Source organism: Pseudophryne corroboree, chromosome 7, assembly GCF_028390025.1.
Source record: "Pseudophryne corroboree isolate aPseCor3 chromosome 7, aPseCor3.hap2, whole genome shotgun sequence".
Taxonomy (NCBI): domain Eukaryota; kingdom Metazoa; phylum Chordata; class Amphibia; order Anura; family Myobatrachidae; genus Pseudophryne; species Pseudophryne corroboree.
Window position 1 is genome coordinate 361,518,494 of NC_086450.1, and position 24,846 is coordinate 361,543,339.

General features: G+C 48.7%; 1 protein-coding gene across 7 annotated transcripts in view; it reads right to left on the reverse strand.

The window, feature by feature from the left end:
• The window catches only part of CCZ1 (CCZ1 homolog, vacuolar protein trafficking and biogenesis associated), a 185,200-nt gene extending 163,181 nt beyond the window's left edge, over window positions 1-22,019 (reverse strand). Inside the window, exons 1-2 of one of the 7 annotated variants that reach the window (XM_063934490.1) lie at window positions 21,922-22,019; window positions 19,979-20,069 (exon numbers count right to left, since the gene is read on the reverse strand). In XM_063934490.1, coding sequence (XP_063790560.1) covers window positions 19,979-20,068 — 90 coding nt within the window. In that variant the 5' untranslated portion in view covers window position 20,069; window positions 21,922-22,019. The other 6 variants (XM_063934487.1, XM_063934485.1, XM_063934486.1 and 3 more) reach the window with 6 other exon arrangements.
• Between the last annotated feature and the right edge of the window lie 2,827 nt (window positions 22,020-24,846).

Genomic DNA, 24,846 nt, shown 5'->3' on the forward strand with positions numbered 1-24,846 from the left:
CTGCGATGCAGAGGAAGAAAAGAGTTTCTTCGCAGAAGGCGTAGCTGAGGGAAGAAAAGGTGACTTGCCCGCGGTTGCCATGGAAATCCACGCATCCAACGCTTCCCCAAAGAGAGCCTGACCTGTGTAGGGTAGGTTCTCCACACTTCTCCTGGATTCCGCATCTGCCGACCATTGGCGTAGCCAGAGTTCCCTGCGTGCGGAGACCGACATGGAAGATATCCTTGCATTCAGCGTACCCAGGTCCTTTATGGACTCCACCATGAACCCCGCAGAACCCTGTATGTTCCGTAAAAACAGTTCAATGTCACTTCTATCCATTGTATCTAAGTCCTCTAGTAACGTGCCTGAACACTTTACTATAGCTTTAGAAATCCATGCGCAGGCAATAGTAGGCTTTAAGGCCACCCCTGAAGCAGCGTATATGGATTTGAGTCTAGTGTCAATCTTACGATCGGCCGGATCTTTTAACGCAGTAGAACCAGGGACAGGTAAAAAAAATAAGATTTTAAACCTACCGGTAAATCTTTTTCTCCTAGTCCGTAGAGGATGCTGGGGACTCCGTAAGGACCACGGGGGGGGAGGGAGATAGACGGGCTCCGCAGGAGACATGGGCACCTAAAAGAACTTTCTAGTATGGTGTGCACTGGCTCCTCCCTCTATGCTCTAGAACTGTGCCCAGAGGAGATGGACAACACGAGGAAAGGATTTTGTTAATCTAAGGGCAAGATTCATACCAGCCCACACCAATCATACCATATAACCTGGAATACACATAACCAGTTAACAGTATGAACAAAAAACAGTACCGGTCCAAGACCGAGTCTAACTGTAACATAACCCTTATGTAAGCAATAACTATATACAAGTCTTGCAGATTTTCCGCACTGGGACGGGCGCCCAGCATCCTCTACGGACTAGGAGAAAAAGATTTACTGGTAGGCTTAAAATCTTATTTTCTCTTACGTCCTAGAGGATGCTGGGGACTCCGTAAGGACCATGGGCTTTATACCAAAGCTCCCAATCGGGCGGGAGAGTGCGGATGACTCTGCAGCACCGACTGAGCAAATGCTAGGTCCTCATCAGCCAGGGTATCAAACTTGTAGAATTAAGCAAAAGTGTTTGACCCTGACCAAGTTGCTGCTCGGCAAAGCTGTAATGCCGAGACGCCCCAGGCAGCCGCCCAAGAAGAGCCCACCTTCCTAGTGGAAGAATGGGCCTTTACTGAATGCAGTAACGGCAATCCAGCCGTAACATAAGCCTGCTGAATCGTGTTACAGATCCAGCGAGCAATAGTCTGCTTCGAAGCAGGCGCGCCAATCTTGTTGGCAGCATACAGGACAAACAATGCATGTTTTCCTAATTCTAGCCGTCCTGGCTACATAAATTTTTAAGGCCCTGACTACATCCAGGGACATGGAATCCTCCATGTCACTTGTAGCCACAGGCACCACAATAGGTTGGTTCATATGAAATGAAGACACCACCTTGGGTAAAAATTGAGGACGAGTCCTCAATTCCGCTCTATCTACGTGAAAAATCAAGTAAGGGCTCTTGTAAGACAAGGCCGCCAATTCTGACACACGTCTCGCAGAAGCCAAGGCCAACAACATGACCACCTTCCAGGTGAGAAATTTAAACTCCACCGTTTGAAGGGGTTCGAACCAGTGTGATTTAAGGAACTGCAACACCACGTTCAGGTCCCATGGTGCCACCGGGGGCACAAAAGGAGGCTGGATGTGTAGTACTCCTCTTACAAACGTCTGGACTTCTGGAAGAGAAGCCAATTCCTTCTGAAAGAATATCGAGAGGGCCGAAATCTGTACCTTAACAGAGCCTAATTTCAGGCCCATATCCACTCCTGTCTGTAGGAAGTGGAGAAAACGACCCAAATGAAAATCTTCCGTAGAGGCTTTCTTGGTTTCACACCAAGACACATATTTACGCCAGATACGGTGATAATGTTTTACCGTCACCTCCTTTCTAGCCTTTATTAGAGTAGGGATGACCTCCTCCGGAATCCCCTTCTCAGCTAGGATCCGGCGTTCAACCGCCATGCCGTCAAACGTAACTGCGGTAAGTCTTGGAACACGCAGGGACCCTGCTGCAACAGGTCCTCCCTTAGAGGAAGAGGCCAGGGATCTCCTGTGAGCATCGCCTGAAGATCTGAGTACCAGGCCCTTCGAGGCCAGTCTGGAACAATGAGTATTGTCTGTACTCTTTTTCGCCTTATGATCCTCAACACCTTTGTGATGAGAGGAAGAGGAGGAAACACGTAGACCGATTGGAACACCCATGGCGTTACCAGGGCGTCTACAGCTACTGCCTGAGGGTCCCGGGACCTGGCACAATACCTCCGAAGCTTTTTGTTGAGGCGTGACGCCATCATGTCTATTTGAGGAACTCCCCAAAGACCCGTTACCACTGCAAAGACTTCTTGATGAAGTCCCCACTCTCCTGGATGGAGATCGTGTCTGCTGAGGAAGTCTGCTTCCCAGTTGTCCACTCCCGGAATGAAGACAGCTGACAGAGCGCTTACGTGATTTTCCGCCCAGCGAAGAATCCTGGTTGCTTCCGCCATCGCGGCTCTGCTTCTTGTCCCGCCTTGGCGGTTCACATGAGCCACTGCTGTGACATTGTCTGATTGAATCAGAACCGGTAGGCTGCGAAGAAGACTCTCCGCTTGTCGAAGGCCGTTGTATATGGCTCTTAGCTCCAACACGTTGATGTGTAGACAGGACTCCTGGTCTGACCACAGTCCCTGAAAATTTCTTCCTTGGGTGACTGCTCCACATCCTCGGAGGCTCGCGTCCGTGGTTTCCAGGATCCAGTCCTGAATTCTGAACCTGCGACCCTCCAGAAGGTGAGCACTTTGCAGCCACCATAGAAGAGACACCCTGGCCCCGGGGGACGGTGTTATTTTCCGATGTAAATGTAGATGGGACCCGGACCATTTGTCCAGAAGGTCCCATTGAAACGTTCTTGCAGGGAACCTGCCGAAGGGGATGGCCTCGTAGGCTGCCACCATTTTCCCCAGAACACGAGTGCATTGATGAACTGACACTCTTTTTGGCTTTAGCAGATCTCTGACCATGTTCTGGATGTCCTGGGCTTTTTCCAATGGGAGAAAAAATAAGAATTTACTTACCGATAATTCTATTTCTCGGAGTCCGTAGTGGATGCTGGGGTTCCTGAAAGGACCATGGGGAATAGCGGCTCCGCAGGAGACAGGGCACAAAAGTAAAGCTTTTACAGGTCAGGTGGTGTGTACTGGCTCCTCCCCCTATGACCCTCCTCCAGACTCCAGTTAGGTACTGTGCCCGGACGAGCGTACACAATAAGGGAGGATTTTGAATCCCGGGTAAGACTCATACCAGCCACACCAATCACACCGTACAACTTGTGATCTAAACCCAGTTAACAGTATGATAACAGAGGAGCCTCTGAAAGATGGCTTCCTAAACAATAACCCGAATTAGTTAACAATAACTATGTACAAGTATTGCAGATAATCCGCACTTGGGATGGGCGCCCAGCATCCACTACGGACTCCGAGAAATAGAATTATCGGTAAGTAAATTCTTATTTTCTCTATCGTCCTAAGTGGATGCTGGGGTTCCTGAAAGGACCATGGGGATTATACCAAAGCTCCCAAACGGGCGGGAGAGTGCGGATGACTCTGCAGCACCGAATGAGAGAACTCCAGGTCCTCTTTTGCCAGGGTATCAAATTTGTAAAATTTTACAAACGTGTTCTCCCCTGACCACGTAGCTGCTCGGCAGAGTTGTAATGCCGAGACCCCTCGGGCAGCCGCCCAAGATGAGCCCACCTTCCTTGTGGAATGGGCCTTAACAGATTTAGGCTGTGGCAGGCCTGCCACAGAATGTGCAAGTTGAATTGTGTTACAAATCCAACGAGCAATCGACTGCTTAGAAGCAGGAGCACCCAACTTGTTGGGTGCATACAGTATAAACAGCGAGTCAGATTTTCTGACTCCAGCCGTCCTTGAAATATATATTTTTAAGGCTCTGACAACGTCTAACAACTTGGAGTCCTCCAAGTCGTCTGTAGCCGCAGGCACTACAATAGGCTGGTTCAGGTGAAACGCTGATACCACCTTAGGGAGAAAATGCGGACGCGTCCGCAGCTCTGCCCTATCCGAATGGAAAATTAAATAAGGGCTTTTATAAGATAAAGCCGCCAGTTCAGATACTCTCCTGGCCGAAGCCAGGGCCAGTAACATAGTCACTTTCCATGTGAGATATTTCAAATCCACATTCTTTAGTGGTTCAAACCAATGGGATTTGAGGAAATCTAAAACTACATTTAGATCCCACGGTGCCACCGGAGGCACCACAGGAGGCTGTATATGCAGTACTCCTTTGACAAAAGTCTGGACCTCAGGGACTGAGGCCAATTCTTTTTGGAAGAATATTGACAGGGCCGAAATTTGAACCTTTATAGATCCCAATTTGAGACCCATAGACAATCCTGATTGCAGGAAATGTAGGAAACGACCCAGTTGAAATTCCTCCGTCGGAGCACTCCGATCCTCGCACCACGCAACATATTTTCGCCAAATACGGTGATAATGTTTCGCGGTGACTTCCTTCCTTGCCTTTATCAAGGTAGGAATGACTTCTTCTGGAATGCCTTTTCCTTTTAGGATCTGGCGTTCAACCGCCATGCCGTCAAACGCAGCCGCGGTAAGTCTTGAAAGAGACACGGACCCTGCTGGAGCAGATCCCTTCTCAGAGGTAGAGGCCACGGCTCGTCCGTGACCATCTCTTGAAGTTCCGGGTACCAAGTCCTTCTTGGCCAATCCGGAGCCACTAGTATCGTTCTTACTCCTCTTCGCCGTATAATTCTCAATACCTTTGGTATGAGAGGCAGAGGAGGAAACACATACACCGACTGATACACCCAAGGTGTTACCAGCGCGTCCACAGCTATTGCCTGCGGATCTCTTGACCTGGCGCAATACCTGTCCAGTTTTTTGTTGAGGCGAGACGCCATCATGTCCACCATTGGTTTTTCCCAACGGTTTATTAGCATGTGAAAAACTTCTGGATGAAGTCCCCACTCTCCCGGGTGAAGATCGTGTCTGCTGAGGAAGTCTGCTTCCCAGTTGTCCACGCCCGGGATGAATACTGCTGACAAAGCTATCACGTGATTCTCCGCCCAGCGAAGGATCCTGGCAGCTTCTGCCATTGCACACCTGCTTCTTGTGCCGCCCTGTCTGTTTACATGGGCGACTGCCGTGATGTTGTCCGACTGGATCAACACCGGTCTTCCTTGAAGCAGAGGTTCCGCCTGGCTTAGAGCATTGTAGATCGCTCTTAGTTCCAGAATGTTTATGTGAAGAGACTTTTCCAGGCTCGTCCACACTCCCTGGAAGTTTCTTCCCTGTGTGACTGCTCCCCAGCCTCTCAGGCTGGCGTCCGTGGTCACCAGGATCCAATCCTGTATGCCGAATCTGCGGCCCTCCAATAGATGAGCCTCCTGCAACCACCACAGGAGAGATACCCTTGTCCTTGGCGACAGGGTTATCCGCAGGTGCATCTGAAGATGCGACCCTGACCATTTGTCCAACAGATCCCTTTGCATGGAATCTGCCGAAAGGGATTGCTTCGTAAGAAGCTACCATTTTTTCCCAGGACTCTTGTGCATTGATGTACAGACACCTTTCCTGGTTTTAGGAGGTTCCTGACCAGGTCAGATAACTCCTTGGCTTTTTCTTCGGGAAGAAAAACCTTTTTCTGAACTGTGTCCAGAATCATCCCCAGGAACAGCAGACGAGTTGTCGGCATTAATTGGGATTTTGGAATATTCAGAATCCATCCGTGCTGCTTTAGCACCTCTTGAGATAGTGCTAAACCCATCTCTAGCTGTTCTCTGGACCTTGCCCTTATTAGGAGATCGTCCAAGTATGGGATAATTAATACGCCTTTTCTTCGAAGAAGAAATATTATCTCGGCCATTACCTTTGTAAAGACCCGAGGTGCCGTGGACAAACCAAACGGCAGCGTCTGAAACTGATAGTGACAGTTTTGTACAACGAACCTGAGGTACCCCTGGTGTGAGGGGTAATTGGAACGTGGAGATACGCATCCTTGATGTCCAAGGATACCATAAAGTCCCCTTCTTCCAGGTTCGCTATCACTGCTCTGAGTGACTCCATCTTGAACTTGAACTTCTTTTTGTATAGGTTCAAGGACTTCAGATTTAGAATAGGCCTTACCGAGCCATCCGGCTTCGGTACCACAAATAGAGTGGAATAATACCCCTTCCCTTGTTGTAGAAGAGGTACCTTGACTATCACCTGCTGAGAATACAGCTTGTGAATGGCTTCCAAAACCGTCTCCCTTTCTGAGGGGGACGTTGGTAAAGCAGACTTCAGGAAACGGCGAGGTGGCTCTGTCTCTAATTTCAACCTGTACCCCTGAGATATTATCTGCAGGATCCAGGGATTTACCTGCGAGTGAGCCCACTGCGCGCTGTAATTTTTGAGACGACCGCCTACCGCCCCCGAGTCCGCTTGCGAAGCCCCAGCGTCATGCTGAGGCTTTTGTAGAAGCCGGGGAGGGCTTCTGTTCCTGGGAAGGAGCTGCCTGTTGCTGTCTCTTCCCTCGTCCTCTGCCTCGTGGCAGATATGAATAGCCCTTTGCTCTCTTATTTTTAAAGGAACGAAAGGGCTGCGGTTGAAAGGTCGGTGCCTTTTTCTGTTGGGGAGTGACTTGAGGTAGAAAGGTGGATTTCCCGGCCGTAGCCGTGGCCACCAAATCCGATAGACCGACCTCAAATAACTCCTCTACGCATCGCCTGTCCACTGTCGTGTCCATAAAGCTCTTCTGGCCGAAATGGACATAGCACTTACCCGTGATGCCAGTGTGCAGATATCTCTCTGTGCATCACGCATATAAAGAAATGCATCCTTTATTTGTTCTAACGACAGTAAAATATTGTCCCTGTCCAGGGTATCAATATTTTCGATCAGGGACTCTGACCAAACTACCCCAGCACTGCACATCCAGGCAGTCGCAATAGCTGGTCGTAGTATAACACCTGCATGTGTGTATATACCTTTTTGGATATTTTCCATCCTCCTATCCGATGGATCTCTAAGTGCGTCCGTCTCAGGAGAGGGTAACGCCACTTGTTTTGATAAGCGTGTTAGCGCTTTGTCCACCCTAGGAGGTGTTTCCCAGCGCTCCCTAACCTCTGGCGGGAAAGGGTATAAAGCCAATAACTTCTTTGAAATTAGCAGTTTTTTATCGGGGCACCCCACGCTTCATCACACACGTCATTTAATTCTTCTGATTCGGTAAAAACTACTGGTAGTTTTTTTTACACCCCACATAATACCCTGTTTAGTGGTACCTGTAGTATCAGCTAAATGTAACATCTCCTTTATTGCCAAAATCATATAACGTGTGGCCCTACTGGAAAATACGGTTGATTCGTCACCTTCACCACCGGAATCAGTGCCTGTGTCTGGGTCTGTGTCGACCGACTGAGGCAAGGGACGTTTTACAGCCCCTGACGGTGTTTGAGGCGCCTGGACAGACACTAATTGAGTGTCCGGCCGCCTCATGTCGGCAAACGACTGCTTAAGCGAGTTGACGCTATCCCGTAATTCCACAAATAAAGGCATCCATTCTGGTGTCGACCCCCTAGGAGGTGACATCCTCATATTTGGCAATTGCTCCGCCTCCACACCAATAACGTCCTCATACATGTCGACACACACGTACCGACACACAGCAGACACACAGGGAATGCTCTATACGAAGACAGGACCCACTAGCCCTTTGGGGAGACAGAGGGAGAGTCTGCCAGCACACACCAAAAAGCGCTATATATGACAGGGATAGCCTTATGATTAAGTGCTCCCTTATAGCTGCTTTTATATTAATATATTGCCATTTATTCTGCCCCCCCTCTCTGTTATACCCTGTTTCTGTAGTGCAGTGCAGGGGAGAGACCTGGGAGCCTTCCTGACCAGCGGAGCTGTGACAGAAAATGGCGCCGTGTGCTGAGGAGATAGGCCCCGCCCCTTTTTCGGCGGGCTCGTCTCCCGCTATTTAGTACATTTAGGCAGGGGTAAATATCTCCATATAGCCTCTGGGGCTATATGTGAGGTATTTTTAGCCTTTTTAAAGGTTTTCATTTGCCTCCCAGGGCGCCCCCCCCCAGCGCCCTGCACCCTCAGTGACTGCCGTGTGAAGTGTGCTGAGAGGAAAATGGCGCACAGCTGCAGTGCTGTGCGCTACCTTAAGAAGACTGCAGGAGTCTTCAGCCGCCGATTCTGGACCTCTTCTTGCTTCAGCATCTGTGAGGGGGCCGGCGGCGTGGCTCCGGTGACCATCCAGGCTGTACCTGTGATCGTCCCTCTGGAGCTTCATGTCCAGTAGCCAAGAAGCCAATCCATCCTGCACGCAGGTGAGTTCACTTCTTCTCCCCTCTGTCCCTCGTTGCAGTGATCCTGTTGCCAGCAGGAATCACTGTAAAATAAAAAACCTAAGCTAAACTCTCTAAGCAGCTCTTTATGAGAGCCACCTAGAATTGCACCCTTCTCGGCCGGGCACAAAAATCTAACTGGAGTCTGGAGGAGGGTCATAGGGGGAGGAGCCAGTACACACCACCTGACCTGTAAAAGCTTTACTTTTGTGCCCTGTCTCCTGCGGAGCCGCTATTCCCCATGGTCCTTTCAGGAACCCCAGCATCCACTTAGGACGATAGAGAAAACTTTTGTTCCGCATCCAGTGTCACGTCTAGCAAAGTTTGGGGATCCGGCAGTTGAGACTTGCCCGAGGAGGTAGCAGGCTGGGGAAGAACAAAATGAGGGGGTTGGATATAGTTCCTTTGCATGGGATATGGAGCAATGAAGGATGTAGGCGGAGTTTGAGAGTCAATGGAAAGTATTTATTATGTACAGAGCAGAGGTAGAAAACTGAGGTTGATGAACGGTGACTTGAGAACGTGGTCGTAGACAAAGAACTCTGGAACTGTGGGTGAGAGTAAAACGAGGCTGAAGACAAGAACCGTGGACTGCGACTTATGAGATGGAACTGCGGTAGAGGAGCTGAGAACTGTGGACGGTAGTTTGGGTCGTGACTGGAGACTGAGAACTGTAGACTGTGGCTTGAAAGATGAAGCTGGAGATAACGAGCTGAGGACTGTGAATGGTGGTTCGAGGACTTGGCTGGAAGCAAGAATCTGCGGACTGTGGCTTGGAGGACAAGGCAAGAGACCCGGGGTCGTCCGTGCCCAAAGGGTTTTACTGAACCGGGTTTTCCAAGAGCGTCTCCACGGGCAGCAGCAGGCTAGGAACGGGAAAACTGCAGCAGCAACTGAGAACTGGCAAAGCAGGGTTAGAAGTACCAGAATACAGCAGGAATCCTGGGAGCACAGGCTAAAGCACCTACAACAGGGTTGTAACTTGAAGCACTGGCATCCCTGTCCTAAACCAGCCCCCTTTTATAGGAAGAAGTCTCCCTGGATTGGCTGGAAAACTAGGAACAGGAATTATGTCAGAAACTTGGTCTCCAACATGGCGGCGCCCAGTAATGCAGACCTTTTCTGACAACATGCTGCTCACTGCCCCTGGTCTCCTAGGCAACGGCTTAGCGAGAGCGAGCTGCTGCAGCGGCGTCCCGCCGCCACGAGCGGACCCCCTCAACGCCATTACCGCTGCCTGTACCCTTGAACCCAGCGCCGCAGCCCTCCACCGCCGCTGCCCGGCCGCCCGTGAAGCCCGCCCCAGCGTTCCGGTAAGACCCCGGACGCTGACATCCAGTATCATACCTAGGAACGTTAGTCGAGTTGTCGGAATCAACTGTGACTTCGGTAGATTTAGAATCCAACCGTGTTGCTGGAGCACTCTCAGAGAGAGTGTCACATTGCTCAGCAATTGCTCTCTTAATCTCGCCTTTATCAGGAGATCGTCCAAGTATGGGATAATTGTGACTCCATGCTTGCGCAGGACCACCATCATTTCCGCCATTATCTTGGTGAAAATCCTTGGGGCCGTGGAAAGCCCAAACGGCAATGTCTGAAATTGGTAATGACAATCCTGTACAGCGAATCTCAGGTACTCCTGATGGGAAGGATATATGGGGACATGAAGGTAAGCATCCTTTATGTCCAGTGACACCATAAACTCCCCCTCCTCCATGCTGGCTCTTATCGCCCTGAGCGATTCCATCTTGAATTTGAATCTTTTCATTTACAGGTTTAGGGATTTTAGATTCAAAATAGGTCTGACCGAACCATCCGGTTTCGGGACCACAAAGAGGGTTGAATAGTACCCTCTTCCCTGTTGGTTCAAGGGAACCCTGATAATTACTTGCTGTTGACACAGCGTTTGAATTGCAGCTAATACTACATCCCTGTCTGGGGTAGAAGCTGGTAAGGCCGACTTGAAAAATCGGCGTGGGGGCACCTCTTCGAATTCCAGTTTGTAGCCTTGGGAAACTATTTCCAACGCCCAAGGATTCAGGTCTGAGCTGACCCAGACCCGGCTGAAGAGTCGAAGACGAGCCCCCACCGGTGCGGACTCCCGCAGGGGAGCCCCAGCGTCATGCAGTGGGTTTTGTAGAAGCCGGGGAGGACTTCTGTTCCTGGGCACCAGCCGAAGCAGGTGTTCTTTTCCCTCTACCCTTACCTCTGGCAAGGAAGGAGGATCCACGACCTCTTCTGGACTTTTGTGACCGAAAGGACTGCATCTGATATGTTGGAGTTTTCTTCTGCTGTTGGGGAATAAACGGTAAAAAATAAGAATTTACTTACCGATAATTCTATTTCTCGTAGTCCGTAGTGGATGCTGGGAACTCCGTAAGGACCATGGGGAATAGCGGCTCCGCAGGAGACTGGGCACAAAAAGAAAAGCTTTAGGACTACCTGGTGTGCACTGGCTCCTCCCCCCATGACCCTCCTCCAAGCCTCAGTTAGGATACTGTGCCCGGACGAGCGTACACAATAAGGAAGGATTTTGAATCCCGGGTAAGACTCATACCAGCCACACCAATCACACCGTACAACTTGTGATATGAACCCAGTTAACAGCATGATAACAGAGGAGCCTCTGGATAGATGGCTCACAACAACAATAACCCGATTTGTTAACAATAACCATGTACAAGTATTGCAGATAATCCGCACTTGGGATGGGCGCCCAGCATCCACTACGGACTACGAGAAATAGAATTATCGGTAAGTAAATTCTTATTTTCTCTGACGTCCTAGTGGATGCTGGGAACTCCGTAAGGACCATGGGGATTATACCAAAGCTCCCAAACGGGCGGGAGAGTGCGGATGACTCTGCAGCACCGAATGAGAGAACTCCAGGTCCTCCTCAGCCAGAGTGTCAAATTTGTAAAATTTTACAAGAGTATTTGACCCTGACCAAGTAGCAGCTCGGCAGAGTTGTAAAGCCGAGACCCCTCGGGCAGCCGCCCAAGATGAGCCCACCTTCCTTGTGGAGTGGGCTTTTACAGATTTTGGCTGTGGCAGGCCTGCCACAGAATGCGCAAGCTGAATTGTACTACAAATCCAGCGAGCAATAGTCTGCTTAGAAGCAGTAGCACCCAGCTTGTTGGGTGCGTATAGGATAAATAGCGAGTCAGATTTTCTGACTCCAGCCGTCCTGGAAACATATTTTCAGGGCCCTGACAACGTCCAGCAACTTGGAGTCCTCCAAGTCCTTAGTAGCCGCAGGTACCACAATAGGCTGGTTCAGATGAAACGCTGAAACCACCTTTGGGAGAAATTGAGGACGAGTCCTCAATTCTGCCCTGTCCGTATGAAAAACCAGGTAAGGGCTTTTACAGGATAAAGCCGCCAATTCGGACACACGCCTGGCTGAAGCCAGGGCCAACAACATGACCACTTTCCATGTGAGATATTTTAATTCCACAGTGTTGAGTGGTTCAAACCAATGTGATTTTAGGAAATCCAAAACAACATTCAGATCCCAGGGTGCCACTGGAGGCACAAAAGGAGGCTGTATATGTAGCACTCCCTTAACAAACGTCTGGACTTCAGGCACTGAAGCCAGTTCTCTCTGAAAGAAAATCGACAGGGCCGAAATCTGGACCTTAATGGATCCTAATTTTAGGCCCATAGACACTCCTGCTTGCAGGAAATGCAGGAATCGACCCAATTGAAATTCCTCCGTCGGGGCCTTTTTGGCCTCGCACCACGCAACATATTTCCGCCAGATGCGGTGATAATGCTTTGCGGTTACATCCTTTCTGGCTTTTATCAAAGTAGGGATGACTTCGTCTGGAATGCCTTTTTCCTTTAGGATCCGGCGTTCAACCGCCATGCCGTCAAACGCAGCCGCGGTAAGTCTTGGAACAGACAGGGTCCCTGCTGGAGCAGGTCCCTTCTCAGAGGTAGAGGCCACGGGTCCTCTGTGAGCATCTCTTGAAGTTCCGGGTACCAAGTCCTTCTTGGCCAATCCGGAGCCACGAGAATAGATCTTACTCCTCCCCGCCGTATAATTATCAGCACCTTGGGTATGAGAGGCAGAGGAGGGAACACATACACTGACTGGTACACCCACGGTGTTACCAGAGCGTCCACAGCTATTGCTTGAGGGTCCCTTGACCTGGCGCAATACCTGTCCAGTTTTTTGTTGAGGCGGGACGCCATCATGTCCACCTTTGGTTTTTCCCAACGGTTTATCATCATGTGGAAGACTTCTGGGTGAAGTCCCCACTCTCCCGGGTGGAGGTCGTGCCTGCTGAGGAAGTCTGCTTCCCAGTTGTCCACTCCCGGAATGAACACTGCCGACAGTGCTATCACATGATTTTCCGCCCAGCGAAGAATCCTTGCAGCTTCTGCCATTGCCCTCCTGCTTCTTGTGCCGTCCTGTCTGTTTACGTGGGCGACTGCCGTGATGTTGTCCGACTGGATCAGCACCGGCTGACCTTGAAGCAGAGGTCTTGCTTGGCTTAGAGCATTGTAAATGGCTCTTAACTCCAGGATATTTATGTGAAGTGATGTCTCCAGGCTTGACCACAAGCCCTGGAAGTTTCTTCCCTGTGTGACTGCTCCCCAGCCTCGCAGGCTGGCATCCGTGGTCACCAGAACCCAGTCCTGAATGCCGAATCTGCGGCCCTCTAGAAGATGAGCACTCTGCAACCACCACAGGAGAGACACCCTTGTCCTTGGGGACAGGGTTATTCGCTGATGCATGTGAAGATGCGATCCGGACCATTTGTCCAGCAGGTCCCACTGGAATGTTCTTGCGTGGAATCTGCCGAATGGGATTGCTTCGTAGGAAGCTACCATTTTTCCCAGGACCCTTGTGCATTGGTGCACTGATACTTGGCCTGGTTTTAGGAGGTTTCTGACTAGCTCGGATAACTCTCTGGCTTTCTCTTCCGGGAGAAACACATTTTTCTGGACTGTGTCCAGGATCATCCCTAGCAACAGAAGACGTGTCGTCGGGATCAGCTGCGATTTTGGGATATTGAGAATCCAACCGTGCTGCCGCAGCACTACTTGAGATAGTGCTACTCCGACTACCAACTGTTCCTTGGATCTTGCCCTTATCAGGAGATCGTCCAAGTAAGGGATAATTAAAACTCCCTTCCTTCGAAGGAGTATCATCATTTCGGCCATTACTTTGGTAAAGACCCGGGGCGCCGTGGACAATCCAAACGGCAGCGTCTGAAACTGATAGTGGCAGTTCTGTACCACAAACCTGAGGTACCCTTGGTGAGAAGGGTAAATTGGGACATGGAGGTAAGCATCCTTGATGTCCAGAGACACCATATAATCCCCTTCTTCCAGGTTCGCGATCACCGCTCTGAGTGACTCCATCTTGAATTTGAACCTCTGTATGTAAGTGTTCAAAGATTTTAGATTTAAAATAGGTTTCACCGAGCCATCCGGCTTCGGTACCACAAACAGCGTGGAATAATACCCCTTTCCCTGTTGCAGGAGGGGTACCTTGATTATCACCTGCTGTGAATACAGCTTGTGAATGGCTTCCAATACCGCCTCCCTGTCGGAGGGAGACGTCGGTAAGGCAGACTTTAGGAAACGGCGAGGGGGAGACGTCTCGAATTCCAATTTGTACCCCTGAGATACCACCTGAAGGATCCAGGGGTCCACTTGTGAGTGAGCCCACTGCGCGCTGAAATTCTTGAGACGGGCCCCCACCGTGCCTGAGTCCGCTTGTAGAGCCCCAGCGTCATGCTGAGGACTTGGCAGAAGCGGGAGAGGGCTTCTGTTCCTGGGAACTGGCTGTTTGCTGCAGCCTTTTTCCTCTCCCTCTGCCACGGGGCAGAAATGAGGAGCCTTTCGCCCGCTTGCCCTTATGGGGCCGAAAGGACTGCGCCTGATAATACGGCGTCTTTTTATGTTGAGAGGCTACCTGGGGTAAAAATGTGGATTTCCCAGCAGTTGCCGTGGATACCAGGTCCGATAGACCTACCCCAAATAACTCCTCCCCTTTATAAGGCAATACTTCCATATGCCTTTTGGAATCAGCATCACCTGACCACTGCAGCGTCCATAACCCTCTTCTGGCAGATATGGACAGCGCACTTACTCTTGATGCCAGTCGGCAAATATCCCTCTGTGCATCACGCATATATAAAAATGCATCTTTTAAATGCTCTATAGTCAGTAATATACTGTCCCTATCCAGGGTATCAATATTTTCAGTCAGGGAATCCGACCAAGCCACCCCAGCACTGCACATCCAGGCTGAGGCGATTGCTGGTCGCAGTATAACACCCGTGTGAGTGTATATACATTTTAGGATATTCTCCTGCTTTTTGTCAGCAGGTTCCTTAAGGGCGGCCGTATCCGGAGACGGTAGTGCCACCTGTTTTGACAAGCGTGTGAGCGCTTTATCCACCCTAGGAGGTGTTTCCCAACGTGCCCTATCCTCTGGCGGGAAGGGGTATGATGCCAATAACTTTTTAGGAATTATCAGTTTTTTAATCGGGAGAAACCCACGCTTCATCACACACTTCATTTAATTCCTCAGATGCAGGAAAAACTACAGGTAGTTTTTTCTCACCAAACATAATACCCTTTTTAGTGGTACTTGTACTATCAGAAATGTGTAAAACATTTTTCATTGCCTCAATCATGTAACGTGTGGCCCTACTGGAAGTCACATTCGTCTCTTCATCGTCGACACTGGAGTCAGTATCCGTGTCGGCGTCTGTATCTGCCATCTGAGGTAGCGGGCGTTTTAGAGCCCCTGATGGCCTTTGAGACGCCTGGACAGGCACCAGCTGAGTAGCCGGCTGTCTCATGTCATCAACCGTCTTTTGTAAAGAGCTGACACTTTCACGTAAATCCTTCCATAAGCTCATCCACTCAGGTGTCGACTCCCTAGGGGGTGACATCACCATTACAGGCAATTGCTCCGCCTCCACATCATTTTCCTCTTCATACATGTCGACACAGTCGTACCGACACACAGCACACACACAGGGAATGCTCTGATAGAGGACAGGACCCCACTAGCCCTTTGGGGAGACAGAGGGAGAGTATGCCAGCACACACCAGAGCGCTATATATATGTTGGGATAACACCAAACAGAGTGTTTTTCCCTTTATAGCTGCTGTGTATATTATACTGCGCCTAATTAGTGCCCCCCCCTCTTGTTTTACCCTTTTCTGTAGTGCAGGACTGCAGGGGAGAGTCAGGGAGACGTCCTTCCAGCGGAGCTGTGAGGGAAAATGGCGCCAGTGTGCTGAGGAGATAGGCTCCGCCCCCTTCTCGGCGGACTTTTTTCTCGCTTTTTTCAGGAATCTGGCAGGGGTTAATATACATCCATATAGCCCTGGGGGTTATATGTGATGTAATTTAGCCAGCCAAGGTGTTTATATTGCTGCTCAGGGCGCCCCCCCCCCCAGCGCCCTGCACCCATCAGTGACCGGAGCGTGTGGTGCATGAGGAGCAATGGCGCACAGCTGCAGTGCTGTGCGCTACCTTGGTGAAGACTGATGTCTTCTGCCGCCGATTTTCCGGACCTCTTCTTGCTTCTGGCTCTGTAAGGGGGCCGGCGGCGCGGCTCTGGGACCGGACTCCGAGGCTGGGCCTGTGTTCGGTCCCTCTGGAGCTAATGGTGTCCAGTAGCCTAAGAAGCCCAAGCTGGCTGCAAGCAGGCAGGTTCGCTTCTTCTCCCCTTAGTCCCTCGATGCAGTGAGCCTGTTGCCAGCAGGTCTCACTGAAAATAAAAAACCTAAAACTAACTTTTCCTAAGAAGCTCAGGAGAGCCTCCTAGATTGCACCCAGCTCGGTCGGGCACAAAAATCTAACCGAGGCTTGGAGGAGGGTCATGGGGGGAGGAGCCAGTGCACACCAGGTAGTCCTAAAGCTTTTCTTTTTGTGCCCAGTCTCCTGCGGAGCCGCTATTCCCCATGGTCCTTACGGAGTTCCCAGCATCCACTAGGACGTCAGAGAAAGTTAGATTTACCTGCGGTAGCTGTGGAAACCAGGTCCGCCAGCCCATCCCCAAACAACACGTCTCCCCTATAGGGTAGAACCTCCATATGCTTTTTCGAATCCGCATCACCCGTCCACTGGCGGGTCCATAAGGATTTTCTCGCTGAAATAGCCATGGCATTGGCTCTGGAAGCCAGTAATCCAATGTCCCTTTGAACGTCTCTCATATACAAGACTGCGTCTTTGATATGGGCTAGAATTAACAAAACAGTATCTCTATCCATGGTATCAAGGTCAGCCGACAGGTTATCTGTCCAGGCTGAAATTGCGCTACATACCCATGCCGACGCAATTGTCGGTCTTAGCAAAGCTCCAGTATGTGAATAAATAGACTTTAAAGTAGCCTCTTGCCTGCGATACGAAGGATCCTTGAGGGCCGCTGTGTCTGGAGACGGTAGCGCCACTTTCTTTGACAGGCGCGTTAAAGCCTTGTCCACAGTGGGAGGGGATTCCCAACGTACCCTGTCCTGTGTAAGGAAGGGGTATGCCATATTAATTCTTTTGGGAATCTGCGGTCTCTTATCCGGAGTCTCCCAAGCTTTTTCAAAAAACTCATTAATTTCATGAGATGGGGGAAAGTTTATTATCTGTTTCTTTCCCTTAAACATGTGTACCCTCGTGTCAGGAACAGAGGGTTCATCAGCAATATGCAACACATCTCTTATTGCTATAATCATACACTGAATGCTCTTTGTCACCTTAGGGTGCAATTTAGCTTCATCATAGTCGACACTGGAATCAGAGTCCGTGTCAGTAGTTGTGGCCACAATTTTTGCCAAGGGACGCTTTTGAGACCCCGACGGGCCCTGTGAGTCGGTCCAATCCGAGATTTGACCCCCTGACGCCTCCCCGAATTCAGCCTTATCTAGCCTCTTATGTAAAGATGTCACACTTGCATTCAACATATGCCACATGTCCATCCATTCCTGAGTCGGCACTACCGACGGGGACACACCACTCATCTGCTCTACCTTCTCCTTGGAGAAGCCTTTCGCTTCAGACATGTGGACACGCACGTACCGACCCCCCACACACACACAGGGATATACCTATAAGGGGACAAAACCACAACCAGGCCCTTAGGAGAGACAGAGCGAGAGTTGCCAGCACACACCCAGCGCCCAAATGACACTGGAAAAACCAGATAGCGCTTTTATATTATATATATATATCCAATTTCCCACTCACTGCGCGCCAATGTGCCCCCCCTTTCTTTTTTCCAACCTCTGAAGCGTTCAGCAGGGGAGAGTCCGGGGAGCCAGCGTTTCTCATGCAGCTCTGTGGAGAAAATGTTGCTGGTTAGTGCTGAGGGATCAAGCTCCGCCCCCCCAGCGGCGGGCTTCGGTCCCTCTTCAATTTTCACAAAAATGGCGGGGGATCATCTATTTGCTGCCTCCGTAGCCTAATAGCACCTTATTGCCCAAAAACGAGGTTTATTGCTGCCCAGTGAGCCCCCCCCCCTGCGCCCTGCACCCATCAGTGCTGTCTGTGTGTTGTGTATAGGAGCAATGGCCTCATGAAGATCTGAAGTCTTCTGCCGCCTGAGATGTCTTCTTGTTTCTCACCCGGCTTCTATCTTCCGGCATCTGTGAGGAGGACGGTGGCGCGGCTCCGGGACGAACCCCAGGGTGAGACCTGTGTTCTGACTCCCTCTGGAGCTAATGGTGTCCAGTAGCCTAAGAAGCAGGGCCTATCAGTTAAGTAGGTCTGCTTCTCTCCCCTCAGTCCCACGATGCAGGGAGCCTGTTGCCAACAGGACTCCCTGAAAATAAAAAACCTAACAAAATTATTTTTCCACAGAAAACTCAGGAGAGCTCTCTGGGCACAGAATTTAACTGAGGTCTGAAGGGGCATAGAGGGAGGAGCCAGTGCACACCCATAGGAAACGTTCTTTTAGGTGCCCATGTCTCCTGCGGAGCCCGTCTATACCCCATGGTCCTTACGGAGTCCCCAGCATCCTCTAGGACGTAAGAGAAATAGCCACTTTATCTAGCTTTTTGCCACAATATCTAGAGTTTATCTCGAGTTTGGCCACAATCACCAGCCATAGAGAACATTACACTATTGGCAATTAGTGGCAAGCAGCATTTACTTCCATTAGCACTGAAGTATGCAGCAGTGCCGATGCCCACGACGCAGGTCTTGGGGGCAACACAGTCGCTGGGCCATGCACCTGCATGTAACTTGCAGAGGGCCCGGAACGGCACTCTACAGCCAGTAGCAATACTGCAGAGTTTCCGGAGCATCCCTAGGATGCCCTGCCCCTAGGTATGACATCATGATGTCACCCCTAGGTATGACATCATGATGTCACCCCAAGGTATGACATCATGATGTCACCCCAAGGTATGACATCATGATGTCACCCCTAGGTATGACATCATGATGTAGCGGGTTTAGGGGGAAAGAGACGGCATAAGGTAGTATAGAGCCTTGTCCAGCCCTGCTCCATGCATGAGACAGGGCTACAGTGGCACATGCACAGTAGCACTGCTGAAAGGACAATGTGATCACATTACTTCTTAGTGGTTGTTGGGATCTCTCCTGCCCTATCCTGGCAACTCACCACTGGTACAACTGGGAGAATAAAAATTCCCTATTGTCACGAATTGTGGTGATAAATAACCTTCGGGTTCTGGCTGCAAATGATGATAGAGTCCGAAAAGTTATATTTGAACAATTAGTACAGCAAAATCACTACTTTTCATTTTTAGATCCTTTTACTAAATTTACCCGAAAAAAATGCAAATTGTGCCTGTTGTGTGTGATGCGGTCTAAAACTGCATGCATTACTAGCTAACCTAATACCATATATGTGTGAATTGCTTACTTTATATTGTAACTGCAAAAAGAAAAAGTCTAAATAAAATTCATGAAATGAAGATTAACATCATATTTATTCCAACACAATAAATGGATTTACTTTATCTGTGGTTTTGTCAGTTAGATTTTTATTACTTTTACTCAACATTAAGATTTTCCTCCAGGAATTACCACTTATCCATCCAATCAAACTGAGGGGCAGATCTGCAAAGCATTGGAGAAAGCTAATGTACCAACCAATCAGCTCCTGACATTTTTGAAACACGGGGAGATGTACTAAGCAGTGATAAGAGTGGAGAAGTTGACCATGGCAACCAATCAGCTGCTCTGTATACTTTTATAGTATGCAAATTATGTTACATCAATGCTGATTGGTTGCCATGGGCAACTTCACAGTTTTCACTGCTTAGTACATCTTCCCCACAGTCTGTAACATGGCAGTTAGGAGCGGATTGGCTGTACTTTATCTCTCTCAAAGGCTTAGTACATCTACCCCTGAGGTAGAAATAAAGTGAAGTTGCCCATAGCAACAAATCAGATTCTGTCATTTTATAGACTGTGCTAGACAAATGATAGCTAGAAGCCAATTCGTAGCTATCAGCAACTTCTCCACTTTATCTCTTGAAGGCTTGATACATCTCCCGTTAATAAGGTAAACAACTTGAAAATTACCTCTCCTTCCCTTGGGCCGAATTTTGGATTATAGATGAAGAAATTTAGTAGAGACGGAGGGTAGTGCTTCTCCTGCACTGCAAAGGCCATCCTGCGGGGAAATAAAGACACAGCTCAGCAACAACACTTCACACTGCCTAGTGCGTTTTGTCTAATTGTGAAAACAAATCTGGTTCCTCAAATAATATAACACAGAGAAGCAGGAATTATTATACAACCACTTGTTTCTAGATTTGCAAAGGAAAGTTATACTTTGCAGGACAGGTCAGGCTCCTGACCCCAAGTATATCCATTCTTGTGCATTTTAGGGGTGACATAATGAGGAGCAGATGTTTCATTAGCCAACTGCTTTGTTTCACTATTATCTGTCAGCATTACTCCCACATTTGTTAAGTGTGCGTATTATTTCCACATGAGGGTTCAAGTTCAGAACATGGGGTACACTGGCGGTTTTCTCCGCAGCTACAACTCCTGACCCCCGACATACGGCTTCAATGGCAGCACCACCGCCTGCTGCCCATCCTATTGGCAGTACCCTCGCCGGCTGGCACAGCAACCCCTGCACCGTCCAGCTGGTACACAAGTGGCGGCAGCTGTCCCCTCTGCAGCTCCCATCTCCTCCTGCAACCCATGTGTCACCCACCCTCTCTGGCAGTACCTCTGCCAGGTGGCACAATACCACCGCTGCTGGCTGACTGGTACACAAGAGGTGGTCCCCTCCACAGCTCCAGTCACCTATGACCCATGTGTCGTCTGTCCTATCTGGCAGTGCTTCTTATTCTGCAGCTCGTAGTCTCCATGCTTTTCCTAAGTGGTGGCGGGGACTCTGAATCAGCAGCAGTAGTGGTAAATAGCAAAAGCCAGGCAGAACCTGCTGCCACAAGCCAGTATACCGCATGTTCAGAATTGAAACCTCACGTGTAATATAGCTGCATTTACACAATTTCATTTTATTATGCTCCCAATTGTTATTTTGTAGATTTGTTTTTCCTGTTACTCAGTTTAGCCTGCTTGTATCTTTGCTCTGTGCAGCACTGGGGCAATATGTGGTACCTTATAAATCACAGCTAATAATAATAGCTACATACCCTCCAACATGACCTGCCCCACTAGGTACAAAATGCTCTGTTTCTGGACTTCCCTCTTAATTTATTATTGCCATCACCTGTGAAGAAACAGCTTTCTTATCATTTAGCTAGTTCAACACAGGTGATGGAAATCATAAATTAAGAGGGAAGTCCAGGAACAGAGCATTTTGTACCTAGTGGGGTGGGTCATGTTGGAGGGTCTGTAGCTATACTAATACACACTGCGTCCTTAATGAATGTAAGAACAGCAATGAAAGACTGACTCTATGCACCAATCTAGCCACTGCAAGAGCTTCTGGTGATGGTCGTGGGTAATGCAGCATTACGGAGGGGGGCAATGGGACAGTGCTGGTGAAAGATACATACAGATGCTCACTCACTGGGCTCAGTGACATGGCGATGGGATAATGACTGCAGAGGGACTGGGAATAATGATGACTGCAGAGGCACTGCCAGTAGTGCCAGCGACCTATCTCCTCCCACACATGGGCAGCAGTGGGATCGGGCAGCTGCCAGCACCTGTGCCGCACTCACCTGATCACCTGCCCTCAGCACCCTCAGCTTCACATATTTGATAACACACAGGCACAACCAGGAAGAACTCTGCATGTGAGCCGGCACCCGGGGGGCGTCCTCAGCATTTGTCTCTGGTAAAACTAGAGCCTTTGCGGATTATACCACCACAAACACCCCTCCGCAGCCGAGTGGTTGGAGCCATAACGGAGAAGTCGTCATTGGAGCGCACCATAACATTATATTAGGGGAAAATATAATTTCTTTTCTTCAGTGGCCCGACCTCAACGTGATATTTTTCTTAAATCTCCCCCCTGCTGTTACCGAATGTAATCTTCCGACCTGATCTCCAGTCTCTTCTGATTGGCTGTTTGAGCTGCCGGCTAAAAGTGTTATTGTGCGTACTCATCTCATCCTCCTTCTGGGCCAGAGATGTACTAAGCCTTGAAAAGTGATAAATATCTGGTGATAAAGTACCAGTCAATCGGCTCCTAACTGTCATTTTTCAAACACAGCCTGTGACATGGTAGTTAGGAGCTGATTGGCTGGCAGTTTATCACTGTGAAATTTATCACTTTTCAGGCTTAGTACATCTCCCCCCCTGAGTCTGGGACGTGATGTAACACAGTATTTAGGTGTGCAGCAGGAGATGTTCCTTATAATAGCCAGACTATCTTATTATATCACTGATATCTCTACAAATAGAATAATGAGTGTAACTGGGCTAGAAGTACAATGCAGCCACTTATGTATCCAGGGTATTATAAAACTGGTAGTGAAATATGCAAGACTAACCATAGAAATAATTGAAATTATATATATATATATATATATATATATATATATATACAAACAGAAAGTTCAGCACTCACCATAGCAAGCTCACTTATCCCCACAACATCAATAAATAAATGATGGGGGTTTAGTTAGTGAATTGGCCAATGCACGGAAGCCTGCATACCGCTCGCCAAGGTACCCCACCTTCATGCAGGTCCTACACTATCACAAAGTCTCAAAAATTAAAACCTGGCAACTGCATCACACATAATATACTGCACACATGCCCACTAGGTTTAATGTGTATCTGCCATGCATCTTATGGCTTTTAAAGGTACACTAGTCACCTGACACTGGCTGATAAATTACTAAGGAGCAGCTGACACAGGTTTAGAACAAGTGCATTGGCCAATTCACTAACTAAACCCCCATCATTTATTTATTGATGTTGTGGGGATAAGTGAGCTTGCTATGGTGAGTGCTGAACTTTCTGTTTGTATATATTTGGGTTGGTGGCCATGGGCTGCATGCACCCCACCCTATGAGTGGTGAGTGCAGATATTGCGCCCCGCTTCTGGGGTGGCGAGTGCTGTGGTTTTCTAGATTTGTTTGTATATTACGGGTTAATCTTTGGTTAACTCTTATTAACCGTGGTCACAGGCCTTTTCATGCACCCCTGTGTAATCTCACTTGTTCTAAACCTGTGTCAGCTGCTCCTTAGTAATTTATCAGCCAGTGTCAGGTGACTAGTGTACCTTTAAAAGCCATAAGATGCATGGCAGATACACATTAAACCTAGTGGGCATGTGTGCAGTATATTACGTGTGATACAGTTGCCAGGTTTTAATTTTTGAGACTTTGTGATAGTGTAGGACCTGCATGAAGGTGGGGTACCTTGGCGAGCGGTATGCAGGCTTCCGTGCATTGGCCAATCCACTAACTAAACCCCCATCATTTATTTATTGATGTTGTGGGGATAAGTGAGCTTGCTATGGTGAGTGCTGAACTTTCTGTTTGTATATATTTGGGTTGGTGGCCATGGGCTGCATGCACCCCACCCTATGAGTGGTGAGTGCAGATATTGCGCCCCGCTTCGAGTGCTGTGGTTTTCTAGATTTGTTTGTATATATATATATATATATATATATATATATTACTAGCTGGAGTACCTGGCATTCCCCGGGATTTTAAGAATGTCTTTTTACAAAAATAAATATAAATATTAAACACAGTATACATAACATTGTAGATAGTTGAATACCCGTGCTTCGCTACAGGATGAGGATGGTAAATAAAATGATAGTTTGTTAATTTACGTTGGTTGTAAATCTAGTATATAGGCATATATTGCTTCCCTGACGCACTTTGTTTAGTGGCCGGGCCCCTTTTTGGTCCCCCAAGGGACCCTGCTCTTCCCACTATACAACTCTCAGTCTGTGGCTTCCTGCTGCATCCATTCCCCTCCACACATCATGTCAGTGCCCCTGTGAAATTATTTTTTTACAGTTTATTATATAGCGCAGCACATTATGTATCTCCTGATATACTCTGTGCTGCTGGGGGACCATGCTACTTCCACTATATAACTCTCAGTCTGTGGGTTTGTGCTACCTGCATTCCCCTTCTCACATCATGTCACTGGCCCTGTCACATGGAGCCCTGTCATCACTGACATTTCATGCATGTCCTGATATACTCTGTGCTGCTGTCGCACCCCTAGGGGTGTCTAACCCCCACAGAGTTTATTCCTAGATTGTAAGTCAGTTGTGTTCCAAGTTTGGTGTAAATTGCTCCAGGCCTTCCACAGTTTTGCTGTCTGCTGACATTCTCTGTGCTGCTGTCCCACCCCTAGGGGTGCTAGGGGTTTCTGACCCCCACAGTGTTTGTTTCCAGAGTGTACAGTAAGTCATATGTGTACCAAGTTTGTTGTAAATTGCTGCAGGCATTCCAGAGTTATGCTGTCTGCTGAAATACTCAGTGCTGCTGCCTCACCGCTAGGGGTACAAAACAAAATGGATAAAATTGACTTGCGCCCTAAAAGACTGCGACTCGAGTCGCCACTCCTAAAGAGCACCACTCCTTAAAGCAATATACAACCAGAAAAGTGGAACGGCTCCCAAGCGCTGCTTTATATGTATACACGAGTCACTTTCCAGAGGTGGATTGGCCATAGGGTTCACAGGGAAGATTCCCGGTGGGCCGACGCACCTGTGTGGCCTGTTTTGTTTGAAGACATGTGGTCCTTTTTATAGACATAATGAATAAGATGCAAAATAATTTGCATATATGAAAATTACTTTGCCACTTAGCCTGTGATTGCAAATGATCTAGTGTATGCTCTGTCTGCCTGCTTGGCTGACATATAAGATTGAGTGAATAGTGATTGGAATACGGTTGGTGTAATAAGCAAGAAAATATATATTTCTAAAGAATGATATTGTTTCCTAAATTCTGAAGGTGTATCATATAATGTGCTCATAATATTTAATT